The sequence below is a fragment of the Pteronotus mesoamericanus genome, unplaced genomic scaffold (assembly GCF_021234165.1).
Source record: "Pteronotus mesoamericanus isolate MK-2021 breed Mesoamerican mustached bat unplaced genomic scaffold, CSHL_Meso_final scaffold_21, whole genome shotgun sequence".
NCBI classification, from domain to species: Eukaryota; Metazoa; Chordata; class Mammalia; order Chiroptera; family Mormoopidae; genus Pteronotus; species Pteronotus mesoamericanus.
In genome coordinates, this window is record NW_026555310.1 from 10,677,304 (window position 1) to 10,704,679 (window position 27,376).

Genomic DNA, 27,376 nt, shown 5'->3' on the forward strand with positions numbered 1-27,376 from the left:
ATCAGCAAAGATGGGTGACAGTGTAAAAAAACTGGAAGCCGATCTGGGGATTCCAAAAACTTGTGTGTCTGAGATTTTGACGCAGAATCTTGGCATGAAACATGTCATGTCAAAATTCGTTCTGTGGCTTCTGTTACTAGAGCAGAAGGAATGTTGTGCTGCAGTTGCTAATGACTTGATTCAAACTGCTACCAGTGAACCAGATCTCCTCAAGAAGGTCATAACTTTGAAGGGGACTGAGGCGTCATTGTCTGATGTACAATGTTTCTTGTATCTTGCTTCTTCTTCTGTAAGTGTCTGTTTTTCATATTACATGGAGAGACCTCGTATAGCTAAATTTTGGATCCAAAATTTGGAGAACCAAATGAAGTCTGAATTAAATCTTCTGTTAGCAGATAGCAGTGACAACCGTTTGTTGATTTCTAATGATCCTAATATGAAAAGTTAATACATAGTATAATAAAAAAGAAATAGGCTAGCTGTGATTGGTATTATTAGATTCAGTTTTAAAAAGTTTTTATTTATTGATTTTTGAGAGAAAGAAACATCGATTTGTTCCACTTATTTATACATTCATTGGTTGGTTTTTGTATGTGCCCTGACCGGGAATTGAACCTGCAACCTTGGCATGTGAGGATGATGCTCTAACCAACTGAGCTACCTGGCCAGGGCCTAAGCTCAATTTTTAAAATCTTTTGGATTATAGTTATCTTTAAAAGAACATTCTTTAAAATGGAACGAAATCTCTTTATTATAGGCAGCATGAATTAAACAGAAAGAGCAACCTAAAGAAAATGGTATAGCATTGTATAATATATTAAAACAGGTAAATTTTTTAATCAAGATTTGTATTTAACATTTTCTGCTTTTATTTTTTAGAAAGTGTATGCTATGCTGATGTATACATTATTGAAACTGTTGTTTGTCTTAAACAGATAATTTGTATGTGAGTTATCAACAAGATGTGTTTTCTTCTGATATTTAGTATCGGTTTGTTTACCTTCCCTGAGTATCTGCAGTATATATACTGCCAATTGGTACTTAGGAAATTTCATCTAATATTAATATTAACCTAAGAAACATAATCAGGAAATAAAGTTTCTAAGGATTTTGTATCTGTTGCAAATATATATTTTATGTAATAAATAAAGTATATAACATTTAAATATCAGGTTTTAGATATATAGATACTATGTGTATATGTATATGTGTATATAAACACATGTATACATGCACAAGGATAAATAGAAAACTTTGAAGTATGTGTCTGGTGTTGTGACACCATTATGTTCTCAGGCACCCAGCTTTAAACCTTGAAGTCATTATTTTCTCCTTTCCTCTGTCTCAGCAGCCCTAAGCCCAGTTAGACTTCAGAGTATTTTTTTTTTCCTGCCCTCTCACATAGCTCATCTAACCCCTAAAGCCCTACTTTGGGCCCTTGTCACCTCTCTCTCAGCTATTGTAATAATTTCTTAATAGTGTTCTTTGCTTCAGGTCTGACCCTGACACTCTTGCATTGTCAGCAGTGAGGATTTAAAAACTATTTCAGTTCTTTAAACGTGATATTACGTAACATTTCAAACATAAAATGTAAAATTAGAGAAAATAGCATATGGATTGAACTTGTAAAAGATAGCTCCTCGTTCCTTCAGAATGAAATCCAAACTTTAGATCACTTACTCTATCTACCAGAACTCTCCATAGTCTGGTTCCAGTTTGCCTTTCCAGTTTTGTCTCTTATTTTAATTGCAGTATTCCAGCTATATATACCGGGTTACTTCCTAATTATGTGTTTTCCAAAAATGCTTAGGAAATTCCCTGTATCTACCTGACATTGTGACTGCTCATTGTGCTCCCTTTGCCTTAATTGCCTTTCTTTCCAACTTCATCTGTAGAAATTCTACATATTACTGAAGGCTCATTTTAAATACCATCTTCTCTGGAATGCTTCCCTGACATGTTTACATGTTCCTTTCCACTCTGACTCTCACAGTTGTAGGTGGGGTTTTTTTTTTTTTTTTTTAAGCATTTTCTACCTCTTATATTTGTTCAACCAATATTTATTGGGAATATACTGTGTTCTAGGCCACATTGGATTTCTCATGTCTGTTTCTCCTACTAAATTGAGGCTCCATGATGTTAAGAACTATGTGGTCTTTATCTTTAGTCCCCTCCTGCGTATAGCATAGTGATTGCATGTAGGTTTGAAGTGAATAGTGATCTCAACAGTTGACCTTCAGTTGTTTTCAAGTAATTATTCCATAATAAAATTGTACATGTGAATACTTACAAAATTTTTAAAATTAAAAAGTGTATTTCCATTTTTATTTTGAAAAGTAACCTATATTGTTTAAAAGTGTGAAAATACAGATAAGGACAAACAAAATTGAAATGATCTTAGGAACCTAGAAATAATGACAGCTCGAAATATTTTTTGATACTTTGCATTAGGTTATTCTATTCACTTTGATGCCCTCCTTTTCCACATCAGACACTACTGTTTTTTCACTGGATTTTTGGCAAACAGATTTATTATGTATTTCTGTGTAACAGATTATCCCAAAGCATTTATTTCCTCACAGTTTCTGTGAATCAGGAATTTGAGAGCAGCTTTTCTTGGTAGTTCTGTCTCTGGGTTTATCCTGGGGGTGCAATTAAGATGTCGGCTGAGGCTGCTGCAGTCATCTGGAGGCTTGACTCGGCTGCCTTGTGCACACCTACACTGGCTGTTGTTGGCAGGAGGCCTCAGTTCCTTGCTGTGAGTGCGTCCCCTTAGGCCCACTTTCACTGTCCTGGTGATAATAGCAGCCAACTTCCTCCAGATTAAGCTATCAGAGAGTGGATGAGAAGGAAGTCACAGGGTCTTTTTATCACCTAGCCTCCAAAGTCCCACTTAGTTTCTGCAGTATCCTTCTCGTTATACATGTCAGCACTTTTTGGTGTAGGAGGAGATGATACAAAGGCATGAATGCCAAGAGATGGGGAGGCTCATTGGCCACCATCTTGGAGGCTAGCAGTAGTTATCTGGAACTGGGAAACATAGAGATGGAATGAAAATGCCAAATAACTTTTAGTTTCTCCAAATTGGGTATAGTGTACCATTGCCATCTTGCTTGAAAATAACAAAGTATGAAAGACTTAAACTCTCATAAGGATGCATTCCTAAATCAAATTTTGGAAGTACCTTTACATATTAGCTTTCAGGATTTTATACACTCAGTGGTCTGAATAACCTCAAAGAATAAGAATAAATAGTAGTTTATTATTAATCTTTATTAGTACTTCTTACACATAAAACAATGTGTTAAGGTATTTTCATGCTCACAATATTTACTCCTCACAACTGCTGTTTTATAAATAAGAAATGAGATTTTAAGTATCAGAGTAGGATCAGAGTCCTGGCAATCTTATTTCACCTGCAAACACTTTCAAATATTATACCTTTGAATCTCAGTCTTTCAGTAACTTTGGAACACAGAGGATATACACGGTATAAGCATACCACAAATATTTGGTAAATTAAAAAATACTATCACACCTAACATAATAAAATAGTATTTTTAAAATAATAGTTATTATTTATAATAAGTCACACCTGTGAAAGAGATGTTGTTTACCAGGTTTTCTGTAGGGCTCATGAGCTTGAACTATATAGATCAGGTTCCCCCAATTGTGTGTTTATTTTCCTGCTCTTAATTTCTGCTAACTTAAAATTATAGATTGCTGAATTGGTAGCAAACAATGGCTGGCTCATATAATTCTGGATATTCAGATCACACACGACTGGAAAATTATGGATAATTTTTTAAGTTGTTTCTTGTATTCTCAGACTCTTGATGAACCTTGTCCCACTAAAATAATGATTGTTGGAGTATTTCAAATTAACGCAATGGCAAATGTAATATTAATTAGCGTTTTGGTTGTTAGTGGGAAAGTTAGTCTCTTCATAATCAACCCTGTGTACCATTTTGGCTTTTTCTTAAACTAATAATTAAATTTATTGTATTGTGTCCTAAATCAACATACTCATACTATTCAAGATTTACTGCTCAGATATACATATAGCACTTGAGCAGATCTCTAGAAAACATAGAAGCAATCACTTTAGATGTTACTAGTGCCTTGAAGAAATGCAGACAGTTCTTCCTGCAACAGACAGTTTATATTAAGGTAGAAAAAACATTATATTCAATAACATTTTTGTATAGAAAGACATTATGACCATTCTGATCACATTGAATCAAAATTGGGGGGGAGGGTGTATTTTTATTGCCAAGTATGCATTAAAGAATAAAGCTACACGTAGATTAGGCAGTTAATTGCAGCCTCTTTTATAGCTTCATGTCTACACTGAGTCTTCTATCAGTAGTGACCCAACCCACCTTTTGCAGCTGTTTCAATGTAGTTTCACCCTATTGGAAAAAACTTTTCTGTAGCTTGGGATGTCAGTGATAAATCAAACAAAAAGTCATAGATTACTTCTCTCTCAAATACATTGTCCATAATATAACTGATTGATCTTTTTTCACATTTGTGGTTTGTTCTATCATGCAAAATATCTGCTAGAATGTACATATAACAGTATTAACTCTTCTACATTGCATGCTATTAATATTATACAGTGCCCAGCTCCATCATATATTAACCTTTTTTTTAAAAGATTTTATTTATTTATTTTTAGAGAGAGGAGAAGGAACGGAGAAAGAGAAGGAGAGAAACACTGATATGTGAGAGATACATCCCCTCAACCAGGGACTTGGCATGCAACCCAGGCATGTGTCCTGACTGGAAAACAAATTAGTGACCCTTCGCCTCGCAGGCCAGGGCTTAATCCACTGAGCAACATCAGCGAGGGCTACATCATATATTAAAAGAATTTTGTGCCTTCTGCTTCCTCTTCAAACATATGTCATCAACATGAATTTTTTAAAAGTTCTCAACAATATTTTTGCTATGATTGAGTACAGCTATGAATGATGCCATTGTAGTTTAGACTTCTCTTTTCTTGGTGACAGAATACAACAGTTGTACACTGAAGGACATATTTTGCCCTTGTTTTGTAAAATCTTACTTGGATTTCCAGAAAAGTACTACATTTTGAAAATTATTCAAAGGCGTTGATGCTTCGTGCCACTGTTTGACAAATTATACTGTGTGGTCACTGGAAGCAAAAGAATGCTGATTTATTAAAACACAGTTTTAAGGTATTTGTCAATACACTTCCCATTTCACTTTTCTTTTTGAGGTACTTGTGCATATATATCAACACTTGAAGATTTATTTACCTCAGTAATATTGATTGGCATTTCTGGACTTGTCTACTTTCATGAGTTAAAACAGTTTGTTTGATTTTGGGTTATACATTACAAAATAACACTGAGGTTTCTGTGAAAAATCATATTTGATCTTACCTTTCAAATTAATGATTATGCCAGCCAGTCTATGGAGCACTAGTTGGACTGACAGGGCCCTGTGGTATACAGACCGTGCTTTGACAACATTGCACTCAGCTGCTCTAGGAGCAGTTAAAACAGTCACAGATCTGATTATTATGCAAGAAGTAGCACATCTGACTGGTAAGAGGTAAAGGAGAAGTAAAATGGAAGGAGCAGTACTACTACTGCATGTTGATAACAGTGAAAACCAGTGTCTTACCCACATTGTGCCAAGATGCAGAGGGAAAGCAACAGGACAAGGAGTAAGGAGAGACAATATTAAAAAAAAACCCTGTGTAACAGGGATAACTGACAGCACAGAATAAAGGTGAACATTGCAAAGGAGTGAAAAGCACCAAACAGGACAGCTCCATGAGAATATTAACTGAAGAACAGATCAAGTAACCTCAAGCAAAGGACAGACAGATTGTCCCCCGCTGAAGCTGCTATAATCTCGTGGGTGATTTGTTGTAGTCAGTACCATAACTTCTGTGTAATATATAAAGATTCAGTGGACCAGAGCAAGGTGTCTCAAGTGGTATGGGTGCCAGATTTTCTGTAATGAAGAATAGCATCTCAATTCTTGGAATATCATATTAGTATATTAGTATCTATTGCTGCATAACAAATTACCTCAAAATTTAGCTGCTTAAAACAAGAAATATTAATTACCTTACAGTTTCTGTGGGTCAGGAATCTGGGTACAGCTTAACTGGATCTTTTGATTCAGGGTGTGTCATGGACTGCAGTCACCTCAGGGTGTCGGGTGGGGAGGAATTTCTTCCAGGCTTACTTAGATGGCTGTTGGCTGGCCCTATTCCCTGAGTTCCTTACCTTATTTGTTGGCCAGAGGCTTCTCTCAGTTCTTTATCGTGTGGGCCACTCGAGGAGAGCTTACAACAAGGCAAGAGAGGGTGAGCAAGATGGAAACTAGAGTCTTCTAGTAACCTAACTCTAGGTCCAGCCCACACACAAGGAGATTAGATAGGACATGAATACCAGGAGACAGGGATTATTGAGGACCATCTTAGAAGACTGCCTGCTGCAATGAATGAATGAATGAAAGAAAGAGAGAGATAAAGAAAGAAACTTAGGAAAAATAACTTGTATACCCATAATTCATTTTATTTTGCTTTGATTCATTGCTCTTTAAAGACACCACATTTTTTACAAATTGAAGGCAATCCTACACTAGCAAAAAGATTGACTTTATTGCTGTGGCCTGAAACCAAACCTACAGTATCTCTGGGGTGTGCCTGTACTAAGTTGTCCACAGATACAGATTACAAGAATGGAAATTGAACCATAAAAAAGGAATCTCTGGATAAGAACTGTTTTAGCTAAAAGTACCCAAATTTTGATCAGTAAAGAAAGGCTTGAAAAGTAGGAGTGCTGTTTTCCACAGATCTAAATCAAATGTCATCTTTTAATACAGCCAGTCTCTATATTTAGCATCCAGATTTGATCATTTCAGTCATTGGTTTTCAAGACCAAAACAAAAAAGGATACCTGGGCTCTATCTCAGTCTATATAAATCAAAGCCCCTATAAAGGTGGAGCATAGACAGCTTTTTTTCTTTTTGTTGTAAAGGTTCCTCAGGTGATTCCAGTGTGTATCAGGCTTAGGAACTGCTGATTACAGTGATTCTCAGTGGAAGCATTTGAGTATGCACCCTTTCCTGGTTTAGTACAAATTGAATGAGGACGTAATTTTATGAACAAGCTTTCTTCATTTAGCATGTATTGTATTTATTGTGAGCAGAATGTACATAGCAGTTGTGAGGGATTAAAAAAAAAAGAAATGTAAGTAAGTTAAAAATGGGAGTGTCAGGGCAAGTATGAGCCAGACAGGCATTGGGTGACTTTTGTTCACTGAGAAAAAGTGATTAAATATGGGCAAAGGAGATTCTAAGGACCCGAGAGGCAAAATGTCATCATATGTTTTCTTTGTGCAAACTTGCTGGGAAGAGCCCAAGGAGAAGCACCCAGATGCTTCAGTGAACTTCTCAAAAGTTTTCTAAGAAGTACTCACAGGTGGAAGACCATGTCTGCTAAAGAGAAAGGAAAATTTGAAGACATGGCAAAGGCTGGCAAGGCCTGTTATGAAAGAGAAATGAAATTATGGTACATATATACAATGGAATACTACGCAGCAGAAAGAAAAAAAGAACTACTAAACTTCGCAACAGCATGGATGGAACTGGAGAGCATTATGCTAAGCGAAATAAGCCAGGGAGCGAAAGACAAATACCATATGATCTCACCTGTAAGTGGAACCTAACCAACAATACAGAGATGCAAGGAAAATAAGACCAGCAACACTGAAAGGAAAAGAAACCAACAGAGACAAGAGGGAAGGAGGGAGGGGGGCGGGGAAAAGGAAGGGAAGAGGAAAGTCAGGGAACATATAGCAAGGACTCATGGACAAAACCAAAGGGGAAGAGCTGAGGGAGGGAAGGAGGGAGGGGGCAAGGGAAAGTGGTGGGGGGTAGGCAGAGACAAATGTATTTGGGAAAAAAAAAACTTTGAAAACATTTTAAAGATAAAAAAAAAAGAAAACTTGTATTTCTCATAAAGGGGAAAGAAACAAACAAAAAGTTCTAGGATCCCAAAGCAAGGCAAGAGGTCTCCTGGTCAGCCTTTTTCTTGTTTTGTTCTGAATATTGCCCGAAAATCAAAGGAGAGCATCCCAGCGTATCCATTGGTGATGTTGCAAAGAAACTGGGAGAGATGGGGGAATATGCTGCTACAGATGACAAGCAGCCTGATGAAAAGAAGGCTGCTAGGCTGAAGGAGAAATACGAAAAGGATATTGCTGCATACCAAATTAAATGAAAGCCTGGTGCTGCCATAAAGGGGGTCGTCAAGGCCAAACAAAACCAGGAAAAGAAGGAAGAGGGAGAAGATGAAGATGATGATGATAGTGAATAAGTTGGTCCTAGTGCAGTTTTTTTTCTTGTCTATAAAACATTTAACCCCCCCTGTACACAACTCAGTTCTTTTAAAGAAAAATACTGAAATGTAAGGCTGTGTAAGATTTTTTTTAAACTGTACAGTGTCTTTTTTTGTATAGTTAACACACTACCGAATGTGTCTTTAGAAAGCCCTATGCTGATATTTTCAATAGCCACCAACCTTGCCTGGTATGTTATGGGGGTTGTAAATTGGCATGGAAGTTTAAAGCAGGTTTTTTTTTTTTTGGTGCACAGCACAAATTAGGTATATATGGGGATGGTAGTTTTTTCATCTTCAGTTGTCTCTGATGCAACTTACACAAAATAATTAATCTGTTAACAATACCACTCTTCATTGCAAAAAAAAAAAAAAGTTGCAGTGGTTTTGTTGACATTCTGAATGCTTCTAAATAAATACAATTTTTTTAAATTAGTATTGTTGTCCTTTTCATAGGTCAGAAATTTTTCTTCCTGAGGGGAAGGTAGTCTTGCTTTTGCCCATTTTGGATCATGGTTTATTACAGTGTTTATCTTTTCCTATAGTTAGCTGATAAAAAGCTTTTGTCTATACACCTTGCATACTTGTACTGACTGTAATAAGAGTTGAATTGAGACAGTTTTCATCCGTAACTGAAACTCTAAAATTGTCATCAGTTGGTATCAAATTTCACATATCCCGATTATATTTGCAAAGTGAAAAGTAATCACTCTACTCAGAGTATGGGATTAGAATCAAACATTTTGAAAGTCTGTCCTTAAAGGACTAATAGAAAAATATGTTTTAATCTTTACATGGGGACTCTACATTTTTTTAACTCCCATTACCGTGTAATGGCAGTTATATTTGCAGTTCCCACATTAAAGAATACCTGAGAATGTATCCCCAAAAGTGTGAGCTTAAAATACAAGACTGCTATATGAAGTTTTTTTTGTTGACATTAGTCCTGGCAAAGCCTCTGGAAAAAAAAGTGCTGGCTGCAAATGTCTTCTTTTTAAATATGGATCACTTAAGAAATGAGAATCTATTAAAAGTATTCTTAATTAATTGGGCCAACTTTTAAAATTGTATGATACATTTACAATCAGGTATATTTTCCAAATTATGATTTGTCCCGTTATAAATCAAATAGATATGAGGGAAGAGGACACTTAAACTTCGTATCACAATATGAATTGTCCAACTTACTTGAATTTGATTTTTCTTTGTAAAACTTATTAGGGTCAAATGTTTATCCACTTATGTGTTTAGGAAACAATTTGGTGATTTTTGTGGTTTTTGATATTATTCTCTTACAGTGCCAGTGTTTTAAAATAGCATTCTTGTAATTTTACATGCTTTTGTGATAGAGTTCTGTTTTGTTATATAATTTTGACTTGGACCTTTCCATTTGCTTTTGTTTATGTAGTTTCAGGAGGAATATTGAACATCTGAGTCCTGGATGATACTAATAAACTAATAATTGCGGAGGTTTTTTAAAAAATGGATGTAAACAATACTTCATTATGTAGTTATATATGTATTTACTATGACTATCTGACGTAGTCCACATGTGCTATAGGGATTCAGAGAGGGGACAGATGAATATAGACTAGAGTAGATAAGGAAGGCTATTTGGACAAGATAGAATCTGGGAGTACATTAGGAAAGCTCATTAGTGAAATGCAGTAATTTGCTGCACTTGACAGATGCAGATCATGGGATCTGATTTGGAGAGATCTGATAGTTTAGCTAACACTTTGATCTTATTATGTAGGTGGGTGGCTGCGAAAGAGGGGCAACTGAGAAGCTTTGAAAAAAATACCAGACTTCACTCCTAGCCATTTTCATTGAGTAAGAGGTTTTAACATTCATCCATCCATTAAAAACACATTAAGTATTTTTTATGGTAAAGGCACAGGGCAAACAGCAGGGAACAAAATAAAACAGGAAAAAGTCCCTGTTTACACTTATTGGGGGTGGTAGGGAGCTTATATTCTTTTCTGGTAGGGGAAGACAGGCAATAAACTAGTAATATATAGTCAATAGAATCAAGTACTTTGAAGAAAATAATGTATAGTGAGGGGTACAGAGTAATGAGCAGAATGGGGAGTGGAGACAGAGAGGACAGTGCTATTTTATGTCAGATTAGGGAAGACTTCCAGGACAATTGGCATTTGAACAGAGACTTGGAAGAAGTGAGGGAGTGATTTTGGCAGAAGGGATAACATAGGAAACCCTCAGGGAGGAGTAGAAGGCCAGTGAGGTTGGATGCTATGGATTGAATTGTAGCCCCCCGCAAAACACCCCTCAAGTTTATGTATTAAAGCTCTAATCCCCAGAGTGACTGTATTTGGTAATTGGAGAAAGGGCTTCAAGGAGGTAGTTCAGATTAAATGAGGTTATATGGGTGAGGTCCTGATACAATAGTATCCTTGGCCTTATAAGAAGAGGAAAAGAGATCTGCTCCCTTTACCATGTGAAAACACAGAAGGAGACCCTCTGTAAGCCAGGAGGAGAGCAGTCACCCTAAGCTGAGCCCTGCTGGACCTTGATCTTGGACTTGTGAGGTAATAAATTCTGTGTTTTAAGCTACTAGTCTACAGTACTTTGTCATGGCAGCCCAAGCCGTCTAAGACGCGGGGATAGGAAGTGTCACAAGGGAAAGGATAGAAGATAAAGTGGAGAGAGTAAATCATGTAGGATCGTGGACTAACGCAAGCAATTTTGGATTTATTCTCAATTGCCATATACTCTGGTTTCCAGAGTGTAACAAAGGAAAGGTTTGGGTGGGGAAGAGGAATCCATTGAACAGTTTTAATGGGAGTAGTGTTCTAATTTGATTTACATCTGAAAGGATCAACAGCTTCCTGGGAGACTAGTCTGTAGCAACCCGATAGAGAAATCAGGGATGTTAGTTATGGGGATATTAAAGGGTGATGTCAGTGGTGGTAGTGAGAAATCATTCAATTCTATGTGTATTTTGACATAGAGTGGAAAGGATTTGCTGGTGAATTAGATGTTGGCATGAGAGAAAGTATGGAATGAATATTTCTTCAAAGCCTTTGGTCTTTGCAAATGGAAGTATGGAGTACTATTTACTAACATAGGAAGACTGTCAAAAGAATGGAAGAGTGAGAGAACGGAGGAATCAGAAGTATATTGTTGAAGAAATTAAGTTATTTTGAGTTTCTTCTGGACATCCAAGTGAAGATGTTAAATAGGCTGTTGGTTATTTAAGTCTGAGGATTAGAGGAGACATTGGAGCTTATAAGATAAAGTTTGGAGTATTATTGTATAGATCGATTGTTCCTATCCTTCTATGAACTTCATACACTTGGATGTACTTTGCAGTCAGCTTGAGAACTTTCAAAAAATTGCTGATCCTGGCCCTACCCCTACAGATTCTCATTTAACTCAGGAGTGAGACTCAGTTGTTGATGTTTAAATTTGATTTGTGATTAGATTAAAAATTTTAGGCAGCTTTTATTGAGGTATAATTGACATACAATACACAAAGTGTGTAATTCGATAAGTTTCAACATACGAATACACCTGTGAAAACATCTTTGCAAGTAAAATAGTGAACGTATCCATCATCACCAGAAATTTCTTTGTACCCCCCCTTTCAGTTCTTTTCTCCTGTGTGTACCTCCCTTCTGTCCTCAGGCACTAGGCATCTACTGATTTTGATTTCTGTATAGATTAGTTTGTATTTTCTAAATGGAATCATACAGTGTGTACTCTTCTGTGTTGCTTCTGTAAGCATAATTGTTTTGATGTTCATTTATGGTATTGCATATATAATGTTGCTGAGTAGTATTTCATTGTATGAATGTACCACAATTTTTTTTATTTTTATTTTTATTTTGTTAAATTTATCAAGGTGAATAAAATTATATAGGTTTCAAGTGTAGAGCTCTATAATACCTCTTTGTATATTGCATTATGTGTTCACCATTCAAAGTCAAGTCTCCTTCTATTACCATATATTTGGTCCCCTTCACCCTTTCTACTCTCCTACCCCTTCCCTCTGGTAACCAGTTCTGATGGAAATGCAAATCAAAACCACAGTGAGATACCACCCTACATCTGTTAGAATGGCTGTTCTCAACAAGACAAGTAACAAACAAGTGTCAGAGTGGTTGTGGAGTAAAAGGAACTTTTATATGCTCTTCGTGGGAATGTGCAATAAAATGGTACATACATCCACTATGGAAACAGTTTGGAGCTTCCTTAAAAAATGAAAAAGAGTTACATATAACCCAGTGATCCCATAGTTCCTTTATTCAGTTGTTGATAAATATTTGGGTTGTTTTCAGTTTTTGACCATTACAAATAAAGCTGCTGTGAACATTTGTATACAAGTCTTTGTATGGACACACATACTTCTTTCTCTCTCAATAAATAACTAGATAATATGGATCACATTTGTTCATATGTTTCAGTATTAGAGGTTGTGTGGGTGTGTGTCCTTGAGAACAATTTTTGTTATTTAAATTAATGGTCAATTTATTGGTTTCCTTATTAAAATTAATGTTCAATTTATTTAAAAAATCTAGTTTTTTCTTAAATGTTCATTTTTATAAATCTTAGTCAACTTACAAAATTTAACGTTTTCCCCCCCAGGCTAGTTATGTTTTAAAAGCATTGCAGGTTAATTCTTATTGGGGTCATTGCTTTAAATCACTGTACAAATGGTATATTCGGCAAGACTGAATTAGGCCACTTAGACCAGCATTTCTCAAGCTTTGTGTGCATAAAAATATCCATTGTTTCGGGGCAAGGTCTGAGAATTTGCATTTCCAGAAGGCTCCCAGGGCAGATTCCATTGGTTGGGTTGGCGGACCACACTTCAAGTAGTAACTGTCCTATAGGGTTGGTGTAGATAGAAGAGATATCTGAAGACTGAGTTCTGGGGCACTGCACTGTTCTGGGAAAAAGGTAGGAATCAGTAAAGAAGATTGTGAAAGAGTAGCCAGTGAGGCATGAGAGAAATTGGAAGAATGTGGTGTTCTAAAGGCTTGTGAAGAAAATTTTGCAGAAAGTGGAGTAATTAAGTTAAATTCTTCATACGTGATGAAGTAAGATGAGAGCTACAGTTGACCATTGGAGATGATAAAGTGATTTTTGGTGACCTTTAAAGATCCAATTTTGGTAAATGGTAGGAGGCTGCTGTTGGGTTAGGCTAGACTGGTGTTCATGGGAATGATAAAGAGGAATTGTTCCAATAATATGGAAGAAAAAGTGATGTTTATTTGGTTAAGGGGAAGGAAAAGTTGAGGATGACTTGTAGCTCTAGAAAGTGCCCTTGGTCTTTCAAGTTAAGTGAACTATGATGTTGTTTAATGATTCGAGGGTTTTTTTCCAGAGACTTAATTGCTGAACGCTCTAACCTAGTTCTTATAGCAGATGTAGTCATCTATTTTGTTTGTGCTTACCAATGACTATCGTAGGGCTGCCAAGGAATCATCTCCCCTGCTGCCATCTCCCAGGAGTTTAGGGAAAATTATGTCCCGGGCTTCTGCAGAAGTGTTTGATATTGAAAATTAAATAGATACAGATCTTAAAGACTCTTCAAAATACTCTGCATAGATTCTTGAAATGGTGAAGGATATTGTTCCATACATCCCATAAGCACACTTAAGCAGGTAACAAGAAGAAAGTGTACGTTGAACCTGAGGCATCACTTAATTGGTGTAGTGTGAAGTATGTTGGGTCAGTGGTTTTCACATTGTATGCATCACAGTCATACTTCAGGGATAACTGGGAGGTTTGAGGATGAGCACTGAGCATGTGGGGGCTAAGGGGCCTCCATATCAACTTTGTACATGTAGAAGTTAGATTTTGCAGTTTTATATATTGAGATTCCTTGTAACATTTGGTTAGAATAATGATTCTGCTGCAAAACAATTACAAACACATTTGAATATCCTTAATATAGCTAATTGAATTTTGCTGATAAGACAGATTGTGCTGGTATTAGCAGAATAGATGACTTCATTATTTGGAGGTGGGGAAAACCACTTAAAAAGGACTCTTTATCTTTTGATTTAATAGACTTCTATAGACATGTACATTAAACTTTCATTCCAACTTTATAGAAAAGATGTACCTGTCTCAAAGGCAAGATAGCATCAGAAATTTTTTCAAGAAAGCGAGTCCCTGGAAGTTGGCATTTAATCACATCAGTGTTCACACAATTGATTAATAGTTGTTTTTACACATTATATTTAATTTGTATTATTAGTGATTGTTAATATGTTTATGAGCATCTAATACATGTAAGATCTGTTATACTAGATGCTGGCGATACACAAATTGGTAAGATGTGATATTTCCCATGTAGGGAATATGTCCAGTTGGTGGGGAGATAGAACACATTCATGCAAGGATCAATAGCATTACAGAGAAGTACAGAAGATCATGATTCTGCAGAGATTCATGGGTTCCACAAATATTTTAAAGATATTTGAACCTATTAAAGGATAAAATAGGGAACTTCCAGCCAAGATATGCTTTGCTTCCTTGCACAACCAAGAGAAGGATAACGACTAATTTAAAAACAGGAAACAACCAGTACTGCCAGAAAATCAAACTGTATGGAAGTCTGACAACCAAGGAGTTAAAGAAGAAACATTCATGCAGACTGGTAGGAGGGGCAGAGACAGGCATCCGGGGTAGAGAGGACATGAGGCAAGACAGCGGCTGGTGGATGGGGTGATTCCACCTTCACATGGTGGTAAAACAGGAGGAGCAACTGGAGAGCGAGGCAGACCACACAACCCAGGGTTCCAGCGCTGTGAAAATAAAGTTTCAGAACCATTGTCTGTAAAAACCTGTTGGGGTTGCGGCAGCAGGAGAAACTGCCAGTCTCATAGGAGAGTCTGTTCGAGGGGCCCACAGGGTTCTAGAACAGACAAAAGTCCCCCACCTGGGAATCAGCACCAGAAGGGCCCAATTTGTGGATAGTGGGGGAAGTGACAAAGTGGGGGGAGAGCCAAGCAAGCAGCGTTGTTCCCTTTCTGACACCTCCCCCACATACAGTGCCACAACACAGTGAAGTGGGTTGCCCTACCCTGGCAAATACCTAAGGCTTCACCCCTTACAACATAACAGGTGCACAAAGACAAAAGAATATGGCCCAAACAAAAGAACAGATCAAAACTCCAGAAAAAGAACTTAGTGATGAGGAGATAGCCAACCTAAATGGATTTTTTTTTAAGAAAAATAAGATAAAAACTATAAACATTAAAATGACAACAAGCTCACAACTATCAACAATTGAATTTAGAAACACAAAAACAAACTAAGCAAACAACTAGAACAGGAATAGAATCATAGATAATGGAGGTTATTTGGAGGGTTATCAGCTAGGAGGGGGAAGGGGGAGAATGTAGGAAAAGGGTAAAGGTGCAGGTATTAAGAAGCATAATTGGTAGTTACAAAATAGACAAGGGGAGGTTAAGATTAGTATAGGAAATGGAGAAGCCAAAGAACTTAATATGTATGACCCATGGACATGAACTAAGGGGGAAAGAATACTGGGGGGAGGGGTAGTGCAGGGCGGAGGGGGTTAAAGGGGACCAAAAAAATGGGACATCTGTAATGGCATAATCAATAAAATAAATAACGTGTTATATAAACGTGTTCTTTGCATCAAATATCAGTATGCACAGAGGCCACTAAAGCTAATTAATTTATTTTGAGGATTCTCTTTTTCACAATTTCAAAATAAAGTACCAGATCCTTTATTTGTATTTCTTAAACACTGAAAAAATACACATCACCCTAGAAGCATTTTTTAGTCAGTGTTTTCCCTTTTCCCCCTCTGCCCTCATATAATTCTTTTGTTGCCAAGCTACAGTCCTCAAAACCTCTCTAACCGCCCCCTGCCACACCTCTTTAAGCAATGCCTGACTTCCTTTCCTTCTGATTGTCCATCACAAATCTCAGAAAACTGATCTGTCAAGTAAGATCTATCTCTGAAAGCCTGGGAGGGGAAAGAGTCATTGAGCAGGCCAAGCTAGAGAATGCTCTCTGAGGGCCTGGGAGGAGAAATCCAGGAACTTGACAACATGGAATAATTTTCATCCCTTTAATGTTTGTTAATAATCCTTGGCAGGCTGCATGGTGCTAGAGCTCTCTGACAAGGTCTTCAAATGACAATAATCTTAGATGACTTTTTCGCAAACTCAGGTTGTTAACATGAGCAATATATGCTTAAGGATAAAAAAGAAAATACACTTTCTCACATGAGTAGTCAGTCATTCAACAGAAAGGATTTTATGCAATATTTTGCAGCAGTGAATTTGAACCATCTTGTTTGGCTATTAGGATATACAATGATATTCTTTTATCTTCTATGATATTTGATCCTAAAAGAAGTGAATAGATACTGGAGGATAGTTTTTTATACTAGTCTAAAAATGAAAATATTTGGTAATTTTGGAGCAAAGAAAATGGTTGTCCTCTTTTCAAAAATTGATGAACCATTAAGATTTTCAAAGAAAGATGTTTTGACAAAGCAAGTCTAAAAAGTAGATGTAAAGGTAAGCCAATATCTATAAGAGATGTATATGAATTCAGGAAACCAATGTTTACAAGATAGATATGCTCCTAGAATTAGACAAAATAGGTGATGAATTAGTTACATTAAAAAAAAACCCAACTTTGTGTATTTTAGGTCTATATACCTTTAAAACCACATTATTAGGGAATAAAAATTTGGGTTTACTGTGTTACTAAAATTTTTAGTATTCATTTTTTCTTTTTTCATCTGTAAATTATTCATAAAAATCACTTAATATACTTAAAAAAGGGTTCTGTGGTAATGGCTATTTTTCCTGCTGTACTGATGGTTTAGACGTGAACTAAAAAGTTTTTTTCACTCTGTCTCATAATAAGTCTTCTGTCTCTTCTCTATCACAGCACACCTTTTTCTTCTCATAGTGCTTTTGACAAAATTTACTTTCATTTTGTTTACTTTAGTGTGGGATCTTTCTCCTCTGCTAAGTAAACTCTGTGAGGCTGGCTGTCTTGTTATATAGTTAATTTCCAGCACTTCACCTAGATATGTCAAACAGGATGGGTGCTTATAAACTCTTCTTTGGTTAGGGTTTTTGTTGACAGTGTATCAACAGACTCACAGCAGGTTTGGGTTTAGTTCAGCCTGTTTTATTCATTGAGATTTATTATTTTGCTACAATTTACCATGTATTTTAGTGCCATGAACCAGACTGCTTCTTTCTGAACTATGAGAAATGCTGTCTTTTTTAGAAAAGAACCAGTAATTGTTTTCTATCGTTTGTTTGTTTTTTTGTTTTGCCTGTCCAATTTGATAAAGCTAAATTGTCATGAAATTAATCAAGCTTAAAGCATTTTTCTTATATTTAGCACATAGAATTTGTACTGAAGAGCGAGGGTGGTGAGGGGCAGATGTATAATTAGAAGTGGAATATATTAAACCTATTCACATGGAAGGTTTAAAAGCTTCTAAAATATTTTGTTCTGCTGAATAGTAGATATCCATTAAATGGTGTTGAAACATTCCTTTTTTTCTTATGTTACAGTAAGTAAACGGACCTGCTAAACTTACACAATCTGTTTGGGCATTTATGATGGATACATAGAGACATGTAGGGATTCTAAAATTTTTGAATGCCGTATTTCCCAAGTTACTGCCTGATCATGACATACGTAAGAAGATAATAGAGTGCAGTTGGGATATGGCTGCACAGCACTTATTTTACTAATTAGATGGCTTTTTGTCCTTTTTATCACAGAACCTTTGGCATTACAGGTATATTGTCAAAACCTTGAATGATAAATCCCTGAACATAAAAAGGCAGGACCTATAAGTGATTCTGGAATCTGCCCCTTATTTCCTGAATTAACTATCTCCCACCTCTAAAATTTCTTACTATCCCCCTTATTTTTCTCATTAAATAGAAAAGGGATCACAGGTAAACCTTCTTAAGCTCCCTGGAGATAGGAGGGCTTTCTTTTTAACAGGGCATGGTGAAGACGAGTCACTTTATGGTACGATATAAAGATACCATAAGATATCTTCCCTCTATCTTTAGTGAAGGATCTTTAAAGCTCATTTAGCTCCTAGAGAGCAGCAGAAAACTTTTATTTCAATAGATAGGCTATATGTATACACATATATTTATATTTTGGGCTTTTCTTACAAATTTAAACCAGAACAAATAATCCTAGAACAGAAGAGCAAAGTTACAATCTTTGAGTGAAAATCAACCATCATTTAACTGATAATAAAATAATGGAATGGTATATGTTTATTAAGATCTAGGATAAAAAGAGAAAGAACAAGAACAGAAATAACATTTTTCTTAAGGAAAAAGAGAACCGCTATAGAAAATTTATTGGTGACAAAAAATAAAATCAATAACAACACTAGGTACATAGAATATATGGTTGCTTATCAGACCACTAGTCTCACATTCCATTGGCCCTAATTACAGTTTTTGCTTATATTTTTAAAATACACAAACCCAACATGACCAGCACCAAGTTCATCAGCCCCTCGTGTCTAGAATAGTCCTATTCTTGGCTTCCTACAGCTGCCTTAAGTCCATTTGAACTGCTTTAAAAAAAATACCATAAACTGCTTGGGATATAAACAAACATTTTATTTCTTACAGTTCTTGAGACCATGAAGTCCAAAATAAGATCATAGCATTGGCAGACTCAATGTTGAATGAGGACACATTTCCTCATTGTGTCCTCACATGGCAAAAGAGGCAAAGGATCTTTCTGTGACCTCTTTTACAAGAGCATTAACTCCATTCATGAAGGCTCAACCTGCATGACCTGATCACTTCTCAAAGGGACACAAACATTCAGTCCATAGCACCGTGCTTCCCAATTCCTCAATTTTTTTTTTTCATTTTTACTCCCATTTGGGGCTGGGAGAGTTCTTGATCCCTATTACTCAGCACACGTCAGGTTGTATACTCCTTCTGAAAGGTCATCAGATTCACTGTTTCCATTCCACTCCCCTGACTAAACCACAGAGTAGATCCTTATTACTATTACTTCATTGCTAGTTTGATGTGGTTGTCATCTACCTTGTCTTGATTCTAGTTTCTCACCTGAGCAGTTCAGCTAGTTCTTTCTGTGTTGGTTGTGCCTTGTAGGAGAGTGTACACTGACTATTTTGTTCTTACCACTGAGAGTTTAACACTTAGAAGAATTCTAGGTTCATAACTTGTTTAGAAATAAATTATTAATTAATTTAATTTAACCTCATGGTTTTATGAAGCAAATCCTGCTTTACTGATACGGTTTTATTTTCACATTAATGAACTCATACTTTATATGGACCATATAAAAAGGGAAAATGATTCTAGGAAGATTCTGGGGACAAAACTTGTTAAATATGAAAGTGACTCAGCAGCAGTTTTAAGGTTCATGAAGTTGGGGAATTAGGATCATCCCTTTCTCACACAGAAGTTGGAGTGAGAGTGTTGAAGAACAGTGTCACAAAATAGATGGGTACCCACTGGAAGACAAATGCTGAAAGGGAGAAGGGAGAGTGATTGTGTTCTAAAAATATTGTACCTAACCACAGCACAATAGTTATATTCCTGAAAATCTTCATAATCAGAGTATCCATGATTGAGATATCTAGATTTTATGAAAAAAATAAAACAGCATTGGGCTATTGAGGTCATTAATGGACCCAGAAAAACCTAGAAAAATAATCAATTTTACTTAAAGGCAGCACTAATTAAACAGAATATAAATTAAGTATTTTAAGTTAGCATTAATGGCTATGGAATAACATCAGTTTATTAATTGCTTGAAACTTCAGGATTTTACTTAAGTTCAAAAGAATGTGAATTTATTTTCATGTTTGCAGTATTTTGGTAATTCAATTTATTAACCTTTTTGTAAATAAATTTCACATTAAGTTTTGGGAGACAGAACGGAACAACACTACAAAAGGTAATAAAGGAAGCTGTTGAACTTTCCTTGTTTGTTATGGAAGGGATAGATCCAGAGATCCCTAATATCTTGGAGACCAAATGATTACTACATCTCACTTGCATTTTGTTTCTTGGAGTGGCTTTTGGTTTTGGGTGACTCACTGTTCACTAGGCACTAGTCTAAACAAGTCTTTTCTCAACCCTGCCACACCTTTGAGCTTTCTTTCTCTTTCCATATTACAGCATTATTAAAAGAGAAATGAATTCTCGCTGCTTTTACTTTTTAATTGTTTTCTTCTCTCAGAAAGTGGTTGATCCTGGCCAATGAGTAAGCTTAGGCATTACTGTACCCCTTTTCTTAAAAAAAAAACAAACAACAAACTTCCCTTGTCATTAAACCTGGTTTTATCATTCATCCAGTCTTTAGCGAATATTATCTAGTATTTTTTTCACTACTATGCTAGGAACTAGTTATAGAGTGGTACATAATACAGTCTCTTTTCTTGTAGAGTTTATTTTAGAAGAGGAAATGACAAAACTAAACCTGCAACCCCTTCCCTAGCACTCCCTATGTGCCTTACTTACTTTTTTTCATAGCATTTATTAACATCTAAGACTGTTTCTTTTTTTATACCCCCCACAGAAGGTTGGCTATACCCAGGATTTCTATTATGTTTTGCTAAAGAAATATTATTTGAGAGTGAGAAAGGCACATCTTGATTAGTCATCCTGTCCTCTTGATTCTGCTCCTTTAAGTGCCTTAAGTAATTCCACTGCTGCTTCCTTAGTTCAAGCTCTATTTAATTTTGCCTGATCTATTAAAGTAGTTTCTTAACAGTTTCCCTGCCTCTGTGTACCTCTCCCCTTAAGACCGCTGCTAGTAAGCTTTGTAAAATTCAAAGCTGAATTTTTTCAGTCTATTGAGGGGAAATCAGACCCCTTAGTTATTCATTATTGGGTTGCTTCCTAGGCACCCAGCCTTGCTTTTTTTCTCCACCACTTCCCACTTCCCACTTTTCATCTCAAACTTTGAGCTACAGTAGTAACAGTACTCCAGTTCTTAAGGCTTCGCAAAGTGTGGTGGCTAGACATGACCTACCAGCATAACTTGAAAACTAGTTAGAAATGCAAATTATTGGGTTCTTCCTTAGGTCTACTGAATCAGAAACCCTGGGAGTAGGGTTATACCTTCCAGGTGATCCTGTTGTAACTTAAATTTGAGAACCACTCCTTTAACTATTTTTTTTTAAAAGTTCGTTTCTTGAATAAGCTCAGCCATTAATTACCATGCTTTGAATGTCACTTTCATTTCTGTAACTCTTAATCTACATCATTAACTGTGATTTCTATGTCCATCCTACCTTTTTAAATTGTCTATTGGACATCTTTCCTGGATATCCTTCTGGTGCTTCAGACTCTTTAGGCTCTACAAAATTCATTATCCATCTGCTGAAATGTTTTACATATTATGTTTCCTGTTTCCTCCTTCAAAGGATTCTTCTTGCAGCTTTGAATTGTAGATTATGCAGTATTTTTTCATTGGTTTCTATTTTGTCTTGATCCAGAGGAACCAAAAAAGACTTTTTTTTTTTTTTAAATAACTCTACTTCGCCAAAATAGGGTCAGGATTTTCCAGACAATAAAATTACTACTGTTTATAAATCATCTATTGAAATGTATTCTTATCCTTCCTTTTCCCCCTCTCTCCCTTTCCCCCCTTCAGTCTTCTTTGTGCCTCTCATTCGAAGAACTTAGGCACTCCTGACTTTGAATCTTGACCTTAGTTGCCCAAGTTCTACCATAAAGCTACCATAAAGGGATCCTTAGCCTGGGCCAATAGAGTGATAGGTTGTACTGGCACTAAAGGTTAAAACCAGGCAACATTTCAGATATCTTTGTGCAGTTCCTGCAGTAGTTTCTCAATAAATATCTTTTAAATTAATAAGCGAGTGAGGAGGCATGTCTCAAAGGACTGGCAGATTTCCAAGGTTGAAAAAGGATGGTGAGATTGGGCTAGATACGTAAGAAGTCTCAAGGAATTGAGCAATAAGGACTGAGAAATTTCGACACTCAAATATTTATTAAATTAATAAATGAAAGAGTCTAAGAGAAAAAAACAAATAGTCATTGCCACAGGTGGTTTTCTGAGGGAGGAGGAACAGATACAAATGTTATTTCAGTGTAAACTTTCAAGTTTAATTTTTAAAGTTTATGTTTATTTATGTGTGCTTTCTTATGAGTGTTCAGTTTGATACACATTTTTAATAAATTTCACATTGATTTATGTAAGTTATATTTTAATGTTTTGACCATATATCCTGGGCTGTAACTTTCAACTATTAGATTTCTATTTTTGTTGGATTAGAAAAACAGTAATTGTGTATGTATATTTGTTAAATTGTGTATCCAAATTACCTTATATATGAAGAATTTTTATACTTGAAAAATCATAATATATATTCTCATAATTTGAGGTATTCTCTCATAAAGAATATATATTCTTAAATGATAATAATTTTTTAAAAAACCTTTCTTTTTAACATGCACACAGGAAACCTCGGCCTGTCTCCCAGTTGGTTGCACAGCAGGTTACTCAGCAGTTTGTGCCCCCTACACAGTCAAAGAAAGAGAAAAAAGATAAAGTAGAAAAAGAAAAAAGTGAAAAGGAAACAACTAGCAAAAAGAACAGTCATAAGAAAACCAGGTAAATTTAAAGAGTATTTTATGACACTTTTCATATAAAAAAATTTAACCATTTTATTTCTTAACATTGATATATGCAAGGTAGAAGTAAAAGAGTTTATCTCCTTTGTTATAAAGTATCATGATTTTTTAAGTTTGAAAGGTGTACTAGAAATTAAACACAGAAGCCACAAATATAAGCTTAAATGTGAAGATGTTTTGTGGGGTTTTTTTTCCATTTTTTGTTTTGCTTTGTTTTTTTACTAGATAAAAAGACATTTATGTTTGATCTATTTCTTTATTTTCTTGGCGGGGGCGGGGGGGGGGTCTGTTTCTTTTTCATTTATAAAGCCAGGCCAGGAGTGACATAGTTGCATGGGTTTTAATCTCAAAATGGTTGTGGATCAGGGCAGAAGAGACAGTCTCGATGCCCTCATTCATGCACATCAGTGGAGTAAGAGCCCTGCGTATAACGCAGCCTTAGCTGTTACCAGCTTCCTCTGTGATGCAACTATGTCATTGCCAGTCTTAAAACATTTGTTTTAATAAAGTTGATAATCTGTCTGCAAAATTATGATAAAGCTATAAAAGGACAATTAAGGGACTGTTATTTCCAGGGTGTCACATTTTTTTTTTGTCACACTGAAGAAGATTCATGAGTGATTGTTTTGATTAATGTTAATGCTTTGAAACATATAATGATATTTTTGTGGCTAGTTAGTTATACATGAATATACAGCTTTAAACATAGATGTAGTCAATTTGTAACAGTATTTTTACCTAATTTACTCATTATATGTACAGAAAGTTAGTAGACAGAAAAGCTAGTTTAAAATTTTATCATCTTTTATGTGTTTAGGCCAAGATTGAAAAATGTGGATCGGAGTAGTGCTCAGCATTTGGAAGTTACCGTTGGAGATCTGACAGTGATTATTACAGACTTTAAGGAGAAAACGAAGTCACCACCTGCATCTAGTGCTGCTTCTGGAGATCAACACAGTCAGAGCGGCTCTAGCTCTGATAACACAGAGAGGGGAATGTCCAGGTCATCTTCACCCAGAGGAGAAGCCTCATCATTGAATGGAGAATCTCATTAAAGTTTATTTTCTCCAATTTCTTAGTCCCTTCTCTGTCATACCATGCGAATACACAGATTATGCCAAGAATTACCACATTTTCATGACAAACATACTCATGCACAATCCATAATTTGCGTTTTACATACAATAGAAATTCGTTAGAATTTGTTAGATTTTATTGCAATCTGTGCCTACCAAACATTTCCAGACTTTAACATTTTGGTCTCCACAGTTAAAGGTGCCATGAAAATGTGTTTGAATTATTCATTATGCAGTGTTATTGGTAAGTCTATTTTCACTTTTAGTTTAGTGAATTCTAACACATAAATCTTGAATTCTCTACTATTGGCATGTAACGAATTTAAATTTTTATAACATAGTGCAAGCTGCCTAAATATGTATTATTTGAGAATTGTGAAGCAAATAGTTATATGTATACAAGTCAAAGATCAACTTAATCAACTGTTGCTGCAACAGGATTTCTTAATGGTTATCCTCTTAATACACCTGCTGGTACTTGGTGTGGTTAAATAGGAAAGTTGTTATTAAATAAAGAATTTGTATGAACCATTGCCAATGTTTTTGACACATTTTACTTAATTATTTTTCCTGAATTATATTTCTGGTTTTATCTGTTTTTTTTGTTGTTTTGTTTTTCCCTTATCTTTCAAAACATTCATTTATTGTAATGTTTACTCTTAGATAAGTAAACAATAAAACATTGATTATTTAGCTTTATAATTTAGGTTTAGTGCTATTGTCATTGAACACTGGTATTTTCTATATTACATAAAAAATTAAAGTTCAAATAATTATAAACATTTGGCCAATGCAGAAGAGAAAAGAAACCTGCCATATTTTAAAAGCTGTAATTTTGGAAAAGCTTTAACTTAATAGTTCTATCACTGTTTCCTTGCCCCAAACTTTATCCAGGGTTATAGGAGTATGAATCTAACTAATAAGAAATGAGAACTGTTGCACAGAACTGGGGAAAAAATAGTCTTACATCAATTTAATTGGCCTCTTATTAACTGTAACAATTCTTATGAAAATCACAGTGCCCTATTTTCAGATACAACTGCCAGTTTATGCATTTATCAATACCCCTAAATAAAAAGTATTTACAGCCCTGCTTACTATTATGCAAAGTTATGAATAAAATATTTTTATGACTACAGATTTTGCATTTTTGTTTACAACTAATAAAGTGTTTTATGTTATATTTAAAAATCAAACCTAGAAACCACACATTACTTCTTAAATTCTCCTAGGGTCTCCTGCTTTTTCTTAGCCATTTGCTTAATATATAGCCACCTGTAGGAGACTTCTGCAATATAAATGAACTTAAAAACATAAGTTGGATACAAAATAACACATAAAGACATGATAACATTTTAAGAAAAAAATAAAGCTGTAGACCCTGACAGTTGTGATATTTGGTGGTTTCACGTGGCAATGTAATTTTCTGTTTAATTGCAGTACTTTTTACAGGCACAATGGTACTGTCTTATTTGTAAGATGTAGTTGTGAAAAACAGTTAATTGCATACAGTAAAAGTCTGTGATTAAAGCATTTATATACCTCATTCTTTAGTGTTGTTAAATGAAAAATTAAAATTTGTTTTTATTATAAGATACTTTCAATGGAACCTCAACTAACTGGTTATGTTCTTTTGAAACATGAAGTTTTTTGTCTGAATTTTTTTATGTGTTTCAAATATTTTTATATACTTATTTTTAGACATAGCAAAACTTACAAATAATAGTTATAGAGAAAATATCCTAAATTTTAAGTCAAAACTATGCTTTAGAGGTACTGGGTCTTCTGATGATGCTCAAATATTTTCAGGGTGTATTTTTAATGGACTACAAAAGAGAAAAATCTGACAGAAGGTGGGATTTTACCTGACTGTGGGGCGGGGGCACAGTCATCTTTCTCTGTTAGTGGAGAGACAATGTAGCCTGGGAATTAAGAAATTAAGAGTACTAACTGGTGTCTGGTGTTTGAATCCCTGTTGTAGAACCTAAGTGAGCTTGAGGAAGTAACTGATAATTATATCTAACACATAGTGTTGTTGGGAGGATTAAATGCCAATCATATAAAATTCTTTAAATTACCTGACACATACCGGATGCTCAGTAAATGTGAGCCTTTACTATTTTAGTAAAATCCCATTACAACAATACAAAAATCATTTCTGTGCCCTCTTGGATGACTGAAATGAATTGTTATATGGGTTACACTGAATTTTCTACATCAGATCTTTGCTCTGATCCCAGAGCAGCCATCTTTCCATAATTAGAGAACCCAATGGTATGCACTATGAGACAGGAGAAATGAATCAAGTTAGCTAGTTTAAAATTATGTTTTCCTTTCATTAATCATAATTATCTTGCTTGCCTTCACTTCACCCTACCTCAAAACATTTCCAAATGAGGAAGCAGTCCCAAACCCCATACATACTTAAATGTAATGTTAACATATGCAAAAAGATTGAGAGCCTGGGCTTAGGGTACGTTTTTTAGCTCTGTTTCATCAATTTACCCTGTGATTTTTTAGCAGTGGGTTCTTTTAATCGAATTCCATACAAAAAGAGAATCTGGATGTTTTTCAGAGTTTATTAGCATATTTTGATATAAGTAAGAGTGAAGATATAATTTGAGGCATACAAGAATACATACTCTTAAAGCCTTTTGTATTCACAGTAGAAATAGTGGACAATAAAGGTTTTATTTTTATTAAATGCTTTCCTAAAATTATAGTGATGATAGTAGACAGTGAAAACATTAAAAATGGAAGAAAAACCTTGGCTTTTATAAGTTTATTGCATATTACCTTTCTTTTAGATAAAAAGCCTTATTGCTGAAAAAGAATGTAGTTTCTGCATATTGTATGCATAATGTTAACAGGGGTGTCCAACCTTTTGGCATCTCTGGGACACACTGGAAGAAGAGTTGTCTTGGGTCACATTAAATACACAAACACTTAACAAAACCTGATGAGGAAAAAAAAAAGGTTTTAAGTAAATTTACAGTTTTGTGCTGGGCCGCATTCATACCCATTCTGGGCTACATGTGGGCTACGGGTTGGACACCCCTTAGTCTCTATTTAGGCCCTTTTTAAACTTATTTTCTTGGTGTGCAACTTACCTCTTTTCTGGAGTCTTTTAAAGACCTGATGTAGGAACTGGGAAATTGACAACCATTTGTACTTTGAAAATTAAGAGAAAAAAGAAGTTTGTGTAGGAATGATAACTATAAAATAGTACTTTGATTATTAGTATTGCCCCTTCCCCC

At 35.4% G+C, this 27,376-nt stretch overlaps 1 protein-coding gene across 2 annotated transcripts in view; it reads left to right on the plus strand.

Moving 5' to 3' along the window:
- YAF2 (YY1 associated factor 2) overlaps positions 1 to 25,651 on the plus strand; it is a 75,372-nt gene extending 49,721 nt beyond the window's left edge. The window contains exons 4-5 of one of the 2 annotated variants that reach the window (XM_054591226.1): positions 22,871 to 23,023; positions 23,861 to 25,651. In XM_054591226.1, the coding sequence (XP_054447201.1) occupies positions 22,871 to 23,023; positions 23,861 to 24,098 (391 nt within the window). In that variant the 3' untranslated portion in view covers positions 24,099 to 25,651. The remainder of the gene's footprint in view (positions 1 to 22,870; positions 23,024 to 23,860) is intronic. The other variant, XM_054591225.1, reaches the window with a different exon arrangement.
- The last annotated feature ends 1,725 nt before the right edge of the window (positions 25,652 to 27,376 follow it).